Source organism: Vigna unguiculata, chromosome 1 (assembly GCF_004118075.2).
Source record: "Vigna unguiculata cultivar IT97K-499-35 chromosome 1, ASM411807v1, whole genome shotgun sequence".
NCBI lineage: Eukaryota > Viridiplantae > Streptophyta > Magnoliopsida > Fabales > Fabaceae > Vigna > Vigna unguiculata.
Window position 1 is genome coordinate 2,297,668 of NC_040279.1, and position 17,766 is coordinate 2,315,433.

Here is a 17,766-nt window from a genome sequence, read left to right on the forward strand (position 1 = left end):
AGGAAGATCAATTTGAAGGTGCCAAAATAAATAGATAAATATATCTTGAATAGTGAAAATTACTTTTAGGTTTAATATTTTTGGATGGAAAAAAGAACATTTTAATTTAAACTTCCGACGGAGTCTGAATGTACATAGAATGTATAGAAATAAAACATTTTTCCACAGATACATTAAATCAAAAGGTTTCGATTAATAAATCATTAAATATGATATTTATTTATTTTAAATTTTCCTAAGCCATATATATATATATATATATATATATATATATATATATATATATATATATATATATATATATATATATATATATATTGCGTGCTACTGTCGGAAAAGTATATAAAGTTTCATAAAACAATGAACCAAGAATCTCAAACACCCCACTATATCATGTTATACACGCTATTTTGAATTATTATTGTCTGTTATTCATGTATCTATAAAAATGATAGTTTTGTCTATTTAGATATTGATGTTTGTTATTAATATATTTAATTCAAATCTCAAATCAAACTATGCATAACTATCGATCCTTAAATCCAAAAGGGTAAAAGTTATCTTTTAACATGATTCGTGGTTGAATGATTAGTTAGATTGACAATAATCATTGTGTTTTTTTTTATATCATATCTTTTTTTTCTATTCATCAAACTCTTCACTTAATTCCCTAAAGTCTTCTCTGGATTGAATTTTAAATCAACCAAGCTTTTTACCTTATTTGCATACACTTTTGTGATGGTTATCCTTAATTATATTCAGAAGTAGAATCAAATGTTTGAAGAGAAAATATTGGCATGGTAATAAGATAACAAACAAAAAGTATACAATACTATTTAGGCCAAAATTACAAAATGGAAAGAGAGGGCAGAAGAAGAGAACTGAAGCTCTTGAATATGCCAATTTTCAGGTTTCAAATTTGTCACAACAAGATGATTCCAAGCTTTTGCTTTGATCTTGACCATATGCTGCAATTAGTAAAGCCTCTGCCCTTCCTAAAACATCACAAATTCGTTAAAATCAAAGCATATTTAGAAGCAAGAATCAATCACCAAGAACACTATCTTTTCAACAAATTTTAAGAAACAGTGTACCTTGGGAAGAAAACCTACAATTATGGCTCATGGATGTTTCACACTTGATAAGCCATTGATAATTTAGTGAAGGTCCAATTTTGATCGTGTTTTATAAAGTTAAAATGCGTGTTTTTTCAAAAGTTTGGAGACCAAAATCATCAAAGTGGAAGTACAAAAACCTTGATCACATTTGACACAAGGGACTAAAAACACATTTTTCTCTAAAAAAAGAGGAATCCAAGCAAGAGAAATATTATCCACAACATGAAACTGGAAGGACCTTTTCAGTTGTGTAATAAATCTGTACTACTGGAGTACAAGGCACTTGGATAAATTTTAACATGATTAAAAGAACCCTTTTGAAGACATTAATGATAATCAAGCACCGACATGATAGTTAACTAGATATAAAACAAGTCAAGACAAGTACCATGATCTTTTTTCCTACTTAACATGGAAGTCAGTGATGGAAATAATGTGGATGCAAGTCTCCTGCTATCATCCTGCAGTATAAAATATTCAAATGCTATTACTAACAAAGCAGACTCAAAAAGATTTAGGAAAATACACTAGCGTTGTGAACAATACAGTGAATGGATAAATGTCAACTTGTTGCTCAAACTTCATTTACTTTAACAATGTTGAGAGATGGCATGTGTTGAAAATTTTGGGTTTTGGGTAGAGAGTGAGGAAGATACTTAAAGATAATGAAACATTGCATTATATTCACTAAGATGTATTACAAAGTGTTGATGTATTGTTTGATATGCTCATAAAACTAGGGTTAGCATGTTTGGTTATGCGTCAAAGTGATCAAGAATTGGTTAGAATTGATTTTCCAATGCAGAATCAATAAGTGTTTAGCTTCCAAATTCAGTTAAAGAATAAAAAATTCACGTTAAATGAGAAGCTACTAATTGTTCCTTCTGTGCTAGAAAATTGATACAGCTAAAATCAATTCTCCAATGCTGAACCAAACACATATGACCGAATCAAGTTTCAAATAATGAATCATAAATTTATTTCTTGAATCATAATTTTGTATCGAACCCTATTCTAAACCCAGATTATAAGAAATATGATGTGCAAATCATTAAGTACTCACTTAAACATTATTAGTCTCAACTAACAATCTTTTTGCTTTCTTTGGTAAAAAACTAACATCATATTTTTGGAAATAATAAACTTTGAAACTGAAAGCAAAATTGCACATAATAATTGGAAAGAATCCACTTTAATCTGTACAGTTGGGACCAAACCAACCTTAGAAGTCATGCTTCCAGAGAGTTCAAATTTTGCTTTCCAAGTGAAAGATGGCACTGGAATAACAGAAAACCCTGAGGCAACTAAGATGCCAATCCATAGCCCATATCCAAATCCTCCACTCCACCAGCCCTTGAATGCAAAAGATGGGGGGAATATAATATTAGTTTAAGTTAAAAAAATTAAAAACACTTTTCAAAATATTAATACAACAAAACTAAAAGACAGTTCTGACACTACCCAATTGTAATATATAATTAAATAATAACTATGATAGCCTAAAGAACATTAATAATGTTGAGACCAGGTGATCGAATCATTAGGATGAATGAGCAATTTAAGAAAGTAAATGGTTTTTAACACAAACATGTTGAAATCTTTAGAAAACTACAAAACACGTTATACTCAAAGCAAACATGCCAACCTGTTTCCCATCTTGTGGAAAAGGGAGCGACTGCTCTATATACGCAGTGGTTCCTGATGAAATCAAGAGTCAATTTCCAAATAGCGAACCATAAACAGTGTCAACCTTCAAAAGAAATATGAGAAGTGCAAAATAATTCAAAACTTACTGTAGCAAACTTGAGAACTAGTACTCAATAATAAATTACATTGCCAGGGATAAAAAATAAGTAAGCATCATTATCCCAGAATAACTAACCATCTGATTGAGAAATGTGATATACAATATCAATTGATACTTCATCCAAAGGTCCAATAATATTTTCAGAAAATGCACGTGAAAAATGGTAATATCAGTTTAACATTTCTGATGCAAATCATAAACTTGTGACTTCTTACATTAGTGACTTTTCTACTTGAAACTAGCCAAAAGCAAAAATGAAAAATATGCTGGGTATTATTAACTTGATGCAAATATTCACAGTTTCAAGTCCCAACAAATGTTGCAAGAAACTGTGACAGTCAAGTGGAGAGAAGTAAATACAGCATTTATGCTCTATTGCACTAAGATCATATAAATCTAAATAATATTGATTTCTCTAATTGTTTTATTTATTAAGTACTCTATGTCCACATACAGTTTCCTTTAAATCCACATTTTGCATTAAAGAAATTGATAAATAAAATATAAACCACACACACACACAAGAAGATAAAGATTCTTACGATAAATAAAGTCTGCACCCTTGTCTCAGTATAACATAGTCAAAATCTCAACAGATCATAATAAGATTCTTACAACGATCATAATATAAGTATCAGCATATTACAATAGTCTCAAAAAACAAGAAAATAGAAAAAAATAAGTCAAGACTTTAGCATGCAGACTAATAACTGTTACGAAATGACAAAAACAGATAATTGAACCAAATTCTATAATGATTCGTTTTCTACCATTATTATAAATAGCCAGAAATAGTTACTAAAAGCACATAACCCAAAAAAGGAAGTTTAGAAAAAGGTTCACATGTAGAGATATTGAGATAAAAAAAAATACAATATACCAATTGGAGCATCAAAACTACGAACTAACTGAACAACAGACTTCGCATCTAAGCGCCTTCGAGTCCTATTTTTCTGGCCAACCAGTATTTTCACATGAGGAGAGTCAAATACCTGCACATGTCAGAGTAATGATATGAATACAGAGACAATGTTCAGAAACATAATCTAGTAGCTGTTTTCTAAATATGAATCAAGAGGCCCAGAGGATCTAATGCCAAAACAGTTCACAAAAATACAAAGTAATATAATTTACTGTTAAGATCAATCCTCATCCGGATTCCGTTGCTTCTTTGTTATGCAGAAACCTAGGTGTAATACCATACACACCATTAGTCCTCAGCCATATTGTAATTTATCAATTACTCCCCACAAAACCTAATTGATAAGATTCTTTATCTAAGGGATGCGTCCCCACATTTTCCTGACAGTTTCTTTTTCATTATGATGATAGCAAAGGATCACTCGTTTTGACTCCTACTGAGGATACAAGTTTTTATGCACTGTACTACTTACCTTAATACAACCTCTCAGAATTTTAATACCAAACCACATTTCTACTACTATAAGCATCATCCCTTCTTCATATACCTATGTATCATTACCATCTCTTCTTGCTACCAGATATGCGTAACTGTGCATGCTTAAAACTGTCCAAGCCTCAAAACTTAGGCACAAATCCATAATCCCATCCTTCATACTACCTTAAGCATCTAGGATCCTTTTGCATGCATTTTAGAAAAAATGTGCCATTATATATCTAGTAAACTATCCCCGGTAGAACTCAACTATTCACTTCAGATGTATACCTTCTTCCTCAACGGAACTTCCAATTAAACAAGTAAATAGCATAACAGGGCACAAGTTACAAACACCAAAAACACAAAGCACAATCTCTACCAGTCAATTTGCAACAACATCTACCAGCATATAGGTGTTAGAGATATTACTGATACTCTATTAACACTGCTTTTACTCCACCACACCTAACCCCGACAAATCTTCAGGAAAAAACCCAAGTGGCACAGGGTGTATCACTTCAAAGTTTCATTCTTATTTACCCTGATAAGATTTTAAAACAACACTCCTCTGCCGCCATTGGAACCAAAATATAAAGGCATTTGAAGAATTGCAACAAAATCTCTACCATGACAGCAACTTTGAGTAACGCTATCAATGCAACAGAACCGTGCTGAACAAAAGGAAAGGACTTTAACCAACAAAGACGAAAATAAACACGATACCTGAGCTGAACAAACGGAACCGTTAGTTTTCAACAGTGCAACTGCACCAGAGACATCTGGGTCAATTCCAAGGACCCATTTGAACCCGTCATTTTGTTGGGTCGGGTCATGCTCAGAATTCAAAAGAGGGGTCTTTTCTGGAAAAGGGTAAGAGAGTGAAGCTAACCAATTCTCTTTGAATTGGGTATCAGAAACCTTAACCCTGCGCTTTTTCTCAGGAACTACGATTGGAGGGTCACTCAGATTCTGGGTTTGGGTGAGAGTGGAAGAAGAAACAGAATGAGAAGAAGAAACAGAAAAGGCCCTGAAGAAGATTTTGGGTTTGAGTTTGGGAGAGAGTTTGTTAGTAAAATGGATTGGGAATTGGTGGTAATGCGGTGTGAATTGTAGGGATTCCATGAAAGAACATAGATACACTGAAACAGTGGTTGAGAGATGTAAGAGAGGGAAGAAAAGGGTCCAAAACAAAATCAAATTAATATATTTTTTAACTTTTTTTTTGGAGCAAGAGTTTTTTTTTTTCACCTATTTTATGGTAAAAAAGAGAATGAGAAGGTAGAAAATTCAAAGGATACTAAAATTGGCATGAAGGCAAATTTGAATATTTTTTTGTAATTTTTTTGTCTTTTATTAAATAAAAATGTATTACTACCTTTTAACTTTCTGTTCCAAGTATATGTTAGGTGAAATATTATTATAAAAATAATTTATAATTACTTAATATGACTAAACTATATATTAAACCATTTCAATCATAAAATTTGAGTAAAAATGTGCGGTGATATTGATTATAATATTTGGTCAAATGGAAATTAAAAATGTAGAATGCTACAGTTATAAATATATATAATTAAATTTGTATTTTTTTTAATTATTCTTTGAGTTATTTTAAAACACTTTTAAATAATCTCTTATTCATTGAATTTGAAAAAAAAAATTATGAGAGAAATAGTTTTCTAACTCTTTCACCGGGCCATGGCATAGTAAGTTAATTACTAACAAATTTGAAAACAAAACAAAACAATGTGATATTTAAGATCATTTGTCCCAGAAATAAAAAATATAGCACTAAAGTCTAGAAATATTAATTAAATTTAACTTCACATGATAATATTAAAAATACTAAAAAAATTTAAATACCAATCAATTTTAAAGACAAAAAGAAAATTAAAAACACAACAAGAAAATTTTTAGATACCAAATTATAAACTAAAAGTTATTGTATCTAAAATTATTTCTATTATAAAAATATTATTTCTATTACCATACCAAAGTTTAAATAAAAGTTTGATTTTCTAAACCTAAGCTTTTATATTGAATAGTTTCTTCTAATTATGAATTGAAAATACACTTATCCTTTATACATCTCAAGGTGACATATTCTTCCATTCTTCTCACCTTGTCCATTTCCACCGTTTTTCTTGTTTTTTCCTCTTGTTCAAAGAGGTACACAAGGTTCTTGATTGAGTTGTTTTGGTACAAAGTTGATAGCTTCTTCAATTTTGTTGGAGTAACTCATCAGATGACCAATCTAACGTACTTCGTTACACTCTAAAAGTTTTATACAATAACGATAAACATCATTATAAAATGTAATATGCAGCAGTAAAATAACCATAGTAGATTATTTATTTCAGAATAATAGATAATTCCTTCTAAATATTCAAATACAATTCCAAATTGTATGTTCCAAAATTGCTTAAGCAAATTCTTTGAACGTTTTGTCTAGAAAATCCAAATCCGAAAGAACAGTATTTCCACAAAAGAATTAAATTTTTTTTCTGGAATGGTATTTCAGGAAGGGTATTAAATTTTTCAAATAAATAATCTTTCAGAAAGGGTTGTTGATTTCTTTCCGGAGTTGATTGTCAAGAACAAATGAAATTTGAGGGGTGCAGGAATCTAAATTTAAAAAACCCTTAGGAGCAACTTCATCATTTCATATTTTGGGGGACCCAGGCTGAGATTCCTTCTGTTCAAGAAGAAAGAGACGAAATTCGTACATGGAGAAAGAAGAAAGATATACTCCCTTTCTTGCATATTCTTTATCTTCCCCATATCAAGCCCATGGTGCCTGAGTCATCAACACCATGCTTTCTGCAGAGGAGTAGCTATGAATGGAAATATAAACACCAAGCATTGCTCACCCCAAATAAATTTTGTCACATGTAATGTCTATTTCTGAAAACCAAAAACCACATATTCAGTGCTTTATTCAAGAGTAACTTCAAAGACGACTCCTTCAAGATTCCCAACAATGCATCGAGTTCCAGTTACTTCTTTCATCTTCATTCGAAGCTTGGAAGCTTCAATGATAATCATCGAATCCATGCTGCAAGGAGGGGAATTTAATAAGTGAGAGCAATAATAATTCTTTTGACCAATCAAAGGAATAGCTATGCAGACTACATAAGCTATGACACTCTAAAAATCAGATAATGCAGTGCTTGCGCTAAATAATTTGTTGGATTTAACGTATAAGCTCAGAATAAAATTGGGACTTTAACTGGGGCCAAACTAGGAGGCAGGGGAAGCTGCATTCACATTTGAGATCACAAGGGTTACTTAGAAAGAAGACCTATTTTAACCAGTAAAATTTTGAAATGAACCCATTCTTATTTGATAATACGAAGTCACAGAAAATTACAAACAGTACGTGGTGCATTGAAAGTAACTGAAAAATAAACTTTAGAAAGACTAAGAATAATTTAGAAACAACACAAATTTGCACTGATTTTAAAATTTCGTTACACACATAAATCAGTTTCGAACCTGTTTGAGTTATAAAAACACACCTGTACTATCTACTCGTAAAGCGATATGTTGCTACACATTTCACATTAAATCCAAAAGGTAAAACGGAGCAGAGTCAACCTTAGAGATGAGTATGTTCACAAGCAAACAAAAAGGAGCAAAGAATATTGACTGGACACCCCTGGAATATCTATTCCCCACATTTTAGACACAAATAAACACAAAACAGAAGGACGAAAGCAAGGTTACATACGTCTTAGCTCTTGACACATAGGCTAGGATGAATGTGCACTTTCTTCCCTCTCTGGCCAGCAGTAGTTGTTTAACACTGTCAAAAAGCATAGGTATGCTAGACTGCTGAAAGCGTATGAATTGTCAAGGTTTTTAAAATCAAATTTTAGTGAAACTGAAATACTTTTACAAAGAACCTTGATAAAATAAACATTTTTATTGCAAGCACTACAATATTCTGCAACATTTGTTATTTTACCTTGTAATTCATTTCAGTGAATACCTGGAATCGGATTTAGCCAAGTGAGGGGAACACACTTGAGAAGATAAAGTGTTGTAATAACTATTGATAACAAAATCAGTGGTTGGGATTATAATTAATTTTAGATTTTTTGAAATATATATTTGACTTTATTATAAAATTAATTATATTTGATTTTAAAACTAAATATATATTTGATTTTATCATAAAGTTAATTCATGTATGAGAAACAAGAATTTAACTGATTTTAAAAAGAAACGACATGGATGCACAGTTCTTAAGTATGATAATAATGGAATTAATACATAAAGGATATATATATCAGCTCCAAGTACGAAATCAAAACCTCCAGGATGTTTTTGTAATATTTCATTTATCTGACCAGTGTTCCCCCATTCCAGTTTCTCTGCTACTAATTCTGCATGTACATTGATGTATTTCAGTGAATCAAATATGTATCTTTTATTCTTTCTTTAGAAGGAATTTTACTCACCGTGAGAAATAGAGTTAACATTCTCAGGACATGAATGCAGCTCTATGTTTTTCTTCAAGATCTGATAGGAGACATTATATTAAACTATATATAACAGATAACCAGGGATGTGTACCATGCGTCATACCAACAGATTCTCACAACCCTACCTTAAGCACTTCTTCATTATGATCTGTCATCACAACTTTATGGCAGAATCTGCTGCAAAGTATTCCAGTAATACCTGAGATTCAAAGCACAACAATCCATAGCATCAAGGTCTAACATTATACAAATAAGGATAGGGTATATTGGGATCCTACTTAGGACAGGAGGGGGTAGAAACACATAAAACATGAAATTGTACTCAAATTAAAGGATCCTTGAATGTATTAATGTAAATTTACCAAAACACCGTAGTATGACAACCATAATTAAGTGTTAAAACTCCAATTGGAAATCATGTCAGGACACAAGTTATAAGTTATAGCTCATTAAATAAAATACAATGACACACAAAACTCAAAGGTGGCATCTTCACAAGAGACATGAGTACAATCAGCTCATAGAACAAAGTCCATAACTGATGACCAAAGTATACACATTGGATGAAGCAGCAATTATACACCAGCAAGCCTCTGAACCATAACCAGAAGCAGATTGGAGGAGAGAAGTAAGTTGGAAATCTCAAACCACCACTCGAGGTGTAAAACAAACCTGGAAAGAACCCAAGCTCCCATGGATTGGAGATAAAACAAACCTGGAAAGAACCCAAGGTCATAGGACAATGGTCCCATGCATGACAGAAAAGGTTTGTATGCCTTTAAGGCCATCGGAATTAAAATTAAAAATGAGCAATATGGCCATCATAGTGGTATTGTCCAGTCCAATCCCACCATTTCCGCAATAAGAATGACCAAACTCAGCTAATCTACTCAAACAAATGAAAAGCAATATCATGTGATCCTACAACTCATCATGTGATTTTGACTACTGTTATAGGGTTTACGTACCCTGTTTTGGATTTAATAAAGTAACTACAAAGATAAGTAATTCATTTTGTAGAACAAGGCAAGTTAATCATGAACAACGAGTGATTAAGGATGCACTGCTGATTTACAAAACTAATAATATATTACAGACATATTGTATCTCGTTCAAACATCAAAGAATCCAAATACAATAAATGATATTTAAGTATAAAGACGAACACATACATACCAACACCAGAACCTAATTCAATAACAGTACAACCCTGAAGCATCTTAACATTTTTTGAAAGGTAATCATTCAACAACATGGCTCCAGGCCACACCAACTGCCCTGTCAAATCAAAATCAGCTGATTCAAAAGATAATTAGTATTCCGACCAAAGCTAATAGAAAATACAGAAAGCAAAATAGAAGTCAACCATAAGGGGCACGATGTGTTCACTCTAGTTTATTACATACAAAAGATTCTAAGTTCCCGATTACGCATTGTCACATCATGTTCAACTCCAATTGCTGTGTAAACAGTTATTTCAATGCAAACTCTATTTGGTACACTCTTTAATGATTGAATAGCAAATTGTTAACCCATTTAAATACACCCAATTTGACCCCTTTCAAACGTAAGGGGCACTTGGCTACATATATTTTCAAACACAATTTAATTTAAGATTTGATATGTTTGTTAGTATAATTTCAGTTCATAAGAACTTTTCTATCAGATGAAAAACATGTACCAATTTATTGCTTTCCGTTGAAAGACTAGATAGAGAATCAGTGTTCATTCATAGCCTAAGCCTGTCAAGTGAATAATAGCTTTAGTGAAGAACAGGTGGAAAAATATTTAATTGAGCTTACCAAATACTTAAACTTCGCAACAAGCCATATAATCATATATCAAACTCAAAGAACATTAAAGTTCCTTCGTGAGGAGTCAATGCAGCAAATGTATAGCATTGCCACCTACTAGAAATCCCAAGTTACCGAAGTCAATAAATTTAAAAAACACAGACACAAGACAGTATACCAACCAAACAAAGTACATGCCGATAAAGTGAATATGTGAAGAATTGAAATATAGGTGTTGGAGTCTACATATTTAAGAGAAGAAATGCCGGTAACACACAATCTGTTGTGGAATGAAATACCGAAATTCATTTGAGACTCACTAAATGATGCGGGTCTCACACCCAACATCATGCATCTCATTCCCTGTTTGTGAGTACGCATTGTCAGCTCAATTGTAACAGCAAAGGCTCCAAATTGTTAGCTAATAGTTAGGCACACCTAAGCTACAAATTAGTTCCTGATTACTCATTAATTGACTGTGAATGCGATAATTAACACTTAGATAATACAAAAATCTGTATTATATAACAAATGCAAGCAGTTTCTCTCAAAAACACCATTTTTCAACACCTAGTTTTGAATTTCTTGTTTACTTTCGATGTATACTTCACATAAACATATTTTACTTTATTAACCCTCTTATAAATTATCATTAAGATTCAGAAACAAACACTAACCAAATTTAAAAATAAAAATTACAAACTTTTAATCAAACTGTCTCAAAACTAGTTGCACAACACATAATCAAGCACGTGTCTTTTTAAAATTTTAAAAGTTAAATTAAACTTTAACAAAAGTACTCACTAGAAGCAGAATGCAGACAGAAGAGCTGAATATCTTGCGAACCGAAAGTGAAATTTGTCAGCTGGTAACTTCAAATTCAAAATAAATAAATAAATACAAGAAAAAAATAATCATCAGAATCGTTAATTGAGAACGAGGTGGATATAGAAAGAGAGAAATTGAGGAATTACTTGTCATCTACGAAGAACGATGCGTCTAAGCAAACGATTTCTTCTTCTTCTTCTTCCTGTTTGTGTTGAGTGCCTCTTTCTTCCATGTTCAGTGTTCGGAGCTTTAAACGACGGCGTTCTCTACAGTTGCCGTAGTGTTACACTGTTTTTCTGCTTCCTCCTAATTGCAGGGAAGAGGGAAAAGAAGAATCAAGTTGGGTTGTTTTTTATGTACGTCCAAACGATGCCGTTTATATTTAATGCCAAAATAACTCCAAAAATTAAAATAAAATAAAGATAATAATAGTAATCACTGGCATTTTTTTTCTCTTATAAATATTAGTAAAAAACTAGATATCAAAATATTAATTTTCCATAAAATAAACGTGTTACTCTTCAATTTTAACACGGTTACTTTGCGAGTAAAATAATAAAATGGCAATTTTTTTCCTTTAATTTTCTTTATTGACAAAGACTATTCCTTATTCGTTATTCATTATTTAAATAAATGGATTACAAGTTTCAAATATAAAAAATAAGATTATAATTTGGAATAGAAAGTTTATAAAATGCTAAGAATATAGTTATTAACATTTCGAAAGCTATTCGTTGTTGAGATCATCAATCATATTCACGAATTTAGTTTAATGAATTGTCTTTATTCTAGACTATAGCACCTTTTTTAAATATAACAGGATGAATAGTAAAAATATATTTCTAAAAAAAAACCTTCTTAAAATAACTGGTTAAATTTTATTCAATATTACAAAATTTGAGAGTCTTACTACACATTTAGTGAAGTTCTTACTTTTTAGGGCTTTATTTCTTTCAATATTTTCACATTAATTATTCTCCTAGATTTTAAGTTGTCGAGTATTTGACGTTCATAATTTAAATGTATTCTTTCAATAAGAAAATCCTTTTTTCTTGAAATTTTAGTATTTTTATGTTGAGTTTTTAATGAAATTAAATTTCTAATCCTTTTTATATGTGGATTATATTTTGGATCGTAACACATAGTCATCACATCTTTTACATGGAGTGAGCACATTATGAAAGTGTATTTGTAAATAATGCTTATTTACTAAAATTAATGAGGAATAAAATAGTAACCCTCTTGTAAAAGTGTTTCATAAAATTCTCATCTTTCTTTTTGGTTAATGATTAGTGATTATGACTAAAAATCTTTGGGTATAATATTATAAACCTTAAATATGTTTTTTATGTTTTAAGTTTCAGTGAATTTTGGAATTAGTTTCTCTTAAAAAAATTTGACCAATTTAGTTCTTCATCTTTATAAATGTGTAGACTTAGTCATTTTAACCAAATTTTGTTAAGTTTATTTGACGTTTCTAGCGCATTTCATGATAATATTTGAATTGTTTATAACGTTTGACACATTTTCGCATCAATGTTAACACAAATGTTATCATAAAATGCGTTTAAAATATTAAATAAACTTAACAGAATTTAATAAGAATAACTAAATTCACGCATTTTTAAATATGAAAGACTAAATTGATATAAAGTTTCGAAGAATGACTAATTTAAATATTCACTAAAATTTGAGGGATCAGAAACATATTTAACCCTAAACCTTATCATAAAGTATATTATCAAATGAATTTTTGATAATAACTAAGTTATAATACATCTAAGTTATATTTAAAGTAACATTCATATATATAAATATATAAATAGTAGTATTTTCCAACGTGATTCCATTATGGTCATTGGATCTTCCTTAAAAAATTAGGTGTTTCTTCCTTTTACCAATTTGAGTGTTAAATGCTACTAGTTTTGAATGTTGCTCCAACTCAAATTTCAGCAAAAATGGTTGAACTTTCTTAAACTGTAAGACCCACTTTAATTTTGTTCTAAAATTTAAGGGTCTCTCTTAGTCAGTTGGGCCTAAGGCTGGCCCATAAGGCATCCCAAAACCCCTAAACCAGCCTAACCCTCTCATGTTCTGCCCACTTTGCAAAATCAACCATCTTACTCCTCTTTTCCCCTTAAACAGTGCTCTGCTAGGGTTCGAAGCTCATTCAAATTCAAGTCAGCTCAACCTCATTCTCTGCTCCACCTCTTGAGTATGCTCCTAAAGTTGTTGGGTTCGTTGCCGTAGGTGCCTATGCTTTCCACTAGCATCTGTCCAGGTGAGGGAAGCTAGGATTTTTTCATGCTTTTATAAATAATGTGTCTTTTTTTGTTTCTGTTGGGTGCTCTTGATAATTTGATGTGCTTTTGATGGTGTGAAAATAATTGGTGTATTGTTTCTGGATGGATTTTTGGCTCTGCATGCGTGAGAGCATGTGAGATCTGGATGGATTTTATTTGGGCTTTTCTTTAGGGCTAAGGCCCGTGTATTGTATTACCCCTAAGGCTTTATTTTGAATACCGACTATCTCTTACTCCTCTTGGGTTGTAGGCTTTGTAGTGAGCTTTAGTATTTCCTTTTTAAGTACCTTGGATAACTGTAAGGAGTGACTTTATACTCCGCAACTTGGCTCTTTATATTATCCGGTGTAAGATTTCATTTAATTATATTATTATTTAAATGGGATGTTACATTAATGGTATCAGAGCAGTTCGTCCTTAGGATGACCTGAGGTTATAGGTTTGTCATGCCTCACGGGCGTGAGTAGTCATGTCTAGTCGAGTGTGTCAGTAAAACCAAAAGCTTTAAGAACAGAAAAATGCCTTGATAACGTAATGAGGGTGCACACTCACGACTAGATTAAGGGTTGTTTTTCCTTTCTTAATTATACTTGCTAGGGAAAGAAGGGTGACAGACAAAAGGGTTTGGTTGTTTGTAGATGATGGAGTGTTGCTTCGTATGTTCTAGTTTGTCTTGTTATGCCTCTGTACTCTGTGTCTGGTGTCTATAGAAATGAGGGAATGCAGATCCAATGTCAACTTGGTCTGCTTTCCTTTAAAAGTGTTGGATGAGGTCTCTAAGACAACTTCTTGCCTCAAAGATAGGAAGTTGATGTGATATATACCGTTGAGCAAGGAAAGCTAAGTTTGGGTTAATAGTTTGAGAAAAGATGTTGGAGTTTAGCAACGATTGGACTAAGGGAGCTTCAAGGACAAGTTTGGGATCAAATACCACAAGTTTTCCAAAATGAGTTGAATCTAAAGGTTAAAACATATGGGAGATATCAGTGCATGCAAGTGTAACAACGTTTGAGGAAAATCAACCTGGTTCTACATTCCAACAATACCAGAATTCAGAGTTCTACAAATACATGTGATGTTAAGAGAAGTGTCATTAGATATGGTCGTATGGCCATATCTAGTTTTTTCTTGGATTGGTGGAAGAAAAGCAATTGGCAATATCCTGGGTTGTAGAAAATAATGAAATTGCTTGGCATCAAGCAAACTGAGAAAGATAAAGACCATAGGGGTGTAAAAATAAATCTCTAGTTGAGGCTAAGATGGAGTAGAGCTTATGGATCAGTCAAGTGAGATGATGTTTCCTAAGTAAAGGGAAAAATAATATGTGGATAAAAATGAAGTGGCATAAAGGTTTCGTACTAGGTTGGATAGTCAGAAGGAGATGATTTGGTCTTTGGAGTTCATAGAAGGATGTTTCAAGGAAAAGTAATTCACATGAGCAGAATAATTGACCTTGGGCTGAGACCAAGAAACCTAAGTGTTGGATCTTGTAGGAATGGCAAGAAATAGTGGGGGCAAATTACACTAAAGAATGAAAGGAGAAGAAAAGTCTGAAGAAATTGAAATGGTGTATACGATAATTGGTGTTGGAGTGATTAGCGCGAATGATCAAATTCGAGGATACAAGGTATAAAAGTGGTGCTTGGGATATGGGTTTGGTTTTGTTCGGGATCGTATACCTCTTGGTGTCGCCCATATGGTAGAGAAGTCATGGGTGCCTGCAAGAGGGAGTTGGGGTTGAGATGGTGGTTTGCTAAAATTGCGGTCAAATGAAGTTTACTCGGGTGTGTTTCATGTTTCATGGTGACCAAAGGATTTAAATTCAAAGCCAATTTGAATTGTTTCCTTTGCAAGGTTGGGACACAATCTCAAGGGTGAATTGATTATTTTCTTAATCTCATTCTTAGGAGATGTGATCCCCAACGAAGTAGTATCCTTTGATTTAAAGAGATAAGTCAGTAGTAGTACAACAAGTGTGGATCAAGCTGAAAGATGAGGGTTGGGTGTCATGTGAATTAGAGTTATATGACAACGGCAAGCGAAAAATAGACGCAAGGAATCTCAGTGGTAGAAGAGTTATAGATTTATTCTGAAGTAAATATTAGAATTTTCGCTTTCGAGTGGTGAAGTTCACTTTTGCATTTGGGTTTGAAGTCGAACTTGTGCTAATAGCTTCTAATTGGAGGATTTATGCTAGGATTGTGAAGTAAGAGAAACAAGTGAAAGAGTTGTTGGAGACATAATGGTATAAACTCAGTATAATCACCAAGATGACTACAAGTTTGGTGAATCTTCAAAAAGAAGTTGTGGTGTGTCAAGCCGTTCAAGAAGAGTATTGACTAAGGTTGGAGTGACTAATAAGGAATATGGTTTTAAAAGGATAGATACATTGTTGAGAAAATGGAACGCTAAGGCTATCAAAAGAGGAGTTCAAAGGGGTTCTGCAAGTTTTATAGGGGTCTCGAGGAAGGTTTCTCAATGACAATTGCTTCCTTGTCATGGCGGACACGAAAGAATCATTATTTTGAGTAAACAAACAAGTGACCTTGTGTATGAATCAGAGTAGCGCAGCGGGATGGTGGCAGATGATGCTTAGAAATGGTAAGAGGTGCGTGAGAAGAATTATCTTACTCATAACCTAGTGAAAAGATTTCCTTGGCTTAGTTATTCGACTAGGACGAGTGAGTTTCTCAAAGAGGTTGGATAAAAAATAAAGCCAAATCGGGCAATCTTAGTTTGAGGTGTATCGTAGAGTTTCTTGGTGCAAAACAGACTAGAGATTTGGAGTCAATGGAAGTTATGGTTCTGTGGTTTAGTGGAATGATGGTGACGAGTTAAGGGATAAAAAAATGAGGACAGGATGCCAAAACGATATGGCAATGGAATCAGTTGATAGTTTTAAATTGGAACTAGAATAACTCGATAGAGAACTTTGTTGCCTTGGTTGAAGCCAACAAAGGAAGTAAGATCTTATGAGTGTCGTTATACGTAAAAGTGGTCAAAATTGTTGATGGTGGGGCAGTAGGCCAGAACTCAAAAGTGATCAAGTTAGTGGAGTGATGCTTAAAGGAGAGAACAAAGTGATGTGAAGTGATAACTACATGCTTTAGTTTGAGACTTGAAGTCATCTAAGACTTTGATGAAAACCTACAAGAGGTAGTGGAGAGCATATGGTAGATGAGTCGGTATATCAAATGCAAGTTGGTTGGACATGTAAGAAGGAGCATCCCAATTTTAAGGTTGTAGGTTGGAAGTTACTTCGAGAGTAGTGACTAAATCAATCTACACAGTTGAAGACATATTGCTTAGCACAGAGGCAAAGTTTCCAGTTACTATAGGTGTTGGAGTCATTTTATTAGTCATGTCTAAGTGGTGGTTGTCCGATGAAATGAGGAAAACGTAGTTTTCTTCCCATCTCGTCCGTGAATTTTCGAGGTCGAAAATTTTTGTTGTTAGGGAGAATGTAAGACCCACTCTAATTTTGTCCTAAAATTTAAGGGCCTCTCTTAGTCAGTTGGGCCTAAGGCTGGCCCATAGGGCATCCCAAAACCCTTAAACCAGCCTAACCCTCTCATGTTCTGCCCACTTTGCAAAAGCAGCCATTTTACTCCTCTTTTCCCCTCAAACAGTGCTCTGCTAGGGCTCGAAGCTCATTTAGATTAAAGTCAGCTCAACCTCATTCTCTGCTCCACCTCTTGAGTATGCTCCTGAAGTTGTTGGGTTCGTTGCCGTAGGTGCCTGTGCTTTCCACTAGCATCTGTCCAGGTGAGGGAAGCTAGGATTCTTTCATGCTTTTATAAATAATGTATCTTTTTTTTGTTTCTGTTGGGTGCTCTTGATAATTTGATGTGCTTTTGATGGTGTGAAAATAATTGGTGTATTGTTTCTGGATGGATTTTTTGGCTCTGCATGCGTGAGAGCATGTGAGATTTGCTATGCTCGCCTAAGCGAGCTGTTTCTCGCCCAAACGGGAAGCTCTCGCCTAAGCGAGAATGGCAGTAACTCGCCCCCTTTTAGTTTCGAGTGCTCGC

The 17,766-nt window shown here is 33.1% G+C and overlaps 2 protein-coding genes across 4 annotated transcripts; both read right to left on the minus strand.

Moving 5' to 3' along the window:
- Positions 1-777: 777 nt before the first annotated feature.
- Positions 778-5,497, minus strand: LOC114177853 (Holliday junction resolvase MOC1, chloroplastic-like). Of its 2 annotated transcripts, XM_028063435.1 has the most exons (6): positions 5,048-5,497; positions 3,806-3,917; positions 2,764-2,816; positions 2,340-2,471; positions 1,507-1,579; positions 778-995 (listed from the first exon to the last, which is right to left on the minus strand). In XM_028063435.1, exons 1-6 carry the CDS (start codon positions 5,444-5,446, stop codon positions 907-909), a joined length of 858 nt encoding a protein of 285 aa, XP_027919236.1. In that variant the 5' UTR covers positions 5,447-5,497; the 3' UTR covers positions 778-906. The 2 variants fall into 2 exon arrangements, with proteins under 2 accessions (XP_027919236.1, XP_027919243.1); XM_028063442.1 differs by lacking the exon at positions 1,507-1,579.
- A 1,210-nt stretch (positions 5,498-6,707) lies between these two features.
- LOC114175281 (protein N-lysine methyltransferase METTL21A) lies at positions 6,708-11,777 on the minus strand. Of its 2 annotated transcripts, none has more exons than XM_028060065.1 (8): positions 11,579-11,777; positions 11,409-11,476; positions 9,988-10,089; positions 8,937-9,010; positions 8,788-8,848; positions 8,611-8,712; positions 8,055-8,166; positions 6,708-7,379 (listed from the first exon to the last, which is right to left on the minus strand). In XM_028060065.1, the coding sequence occupies exons 1-8, from the start codon at positions 11,662-11,664 to the stop codon at positions 7,259-7,261; spliced, it is 726 nt and encodes a 241-aa protein (XP_027915866.1). In that variant the 5' UTR covers positions 11,665-11,777; the 3' UTR covers positions 6,708-7,258. The 2 variants fall into 2 exon arrangements, with proteins under 2 accessions (XP_027915866.1, XP_027915862.1); XM_028060061.1 differs by having other exon boundaries at positions 9,988-10,107.
- Positions 11,778-17,766: the final 5,989 nt, after the last annotated feature.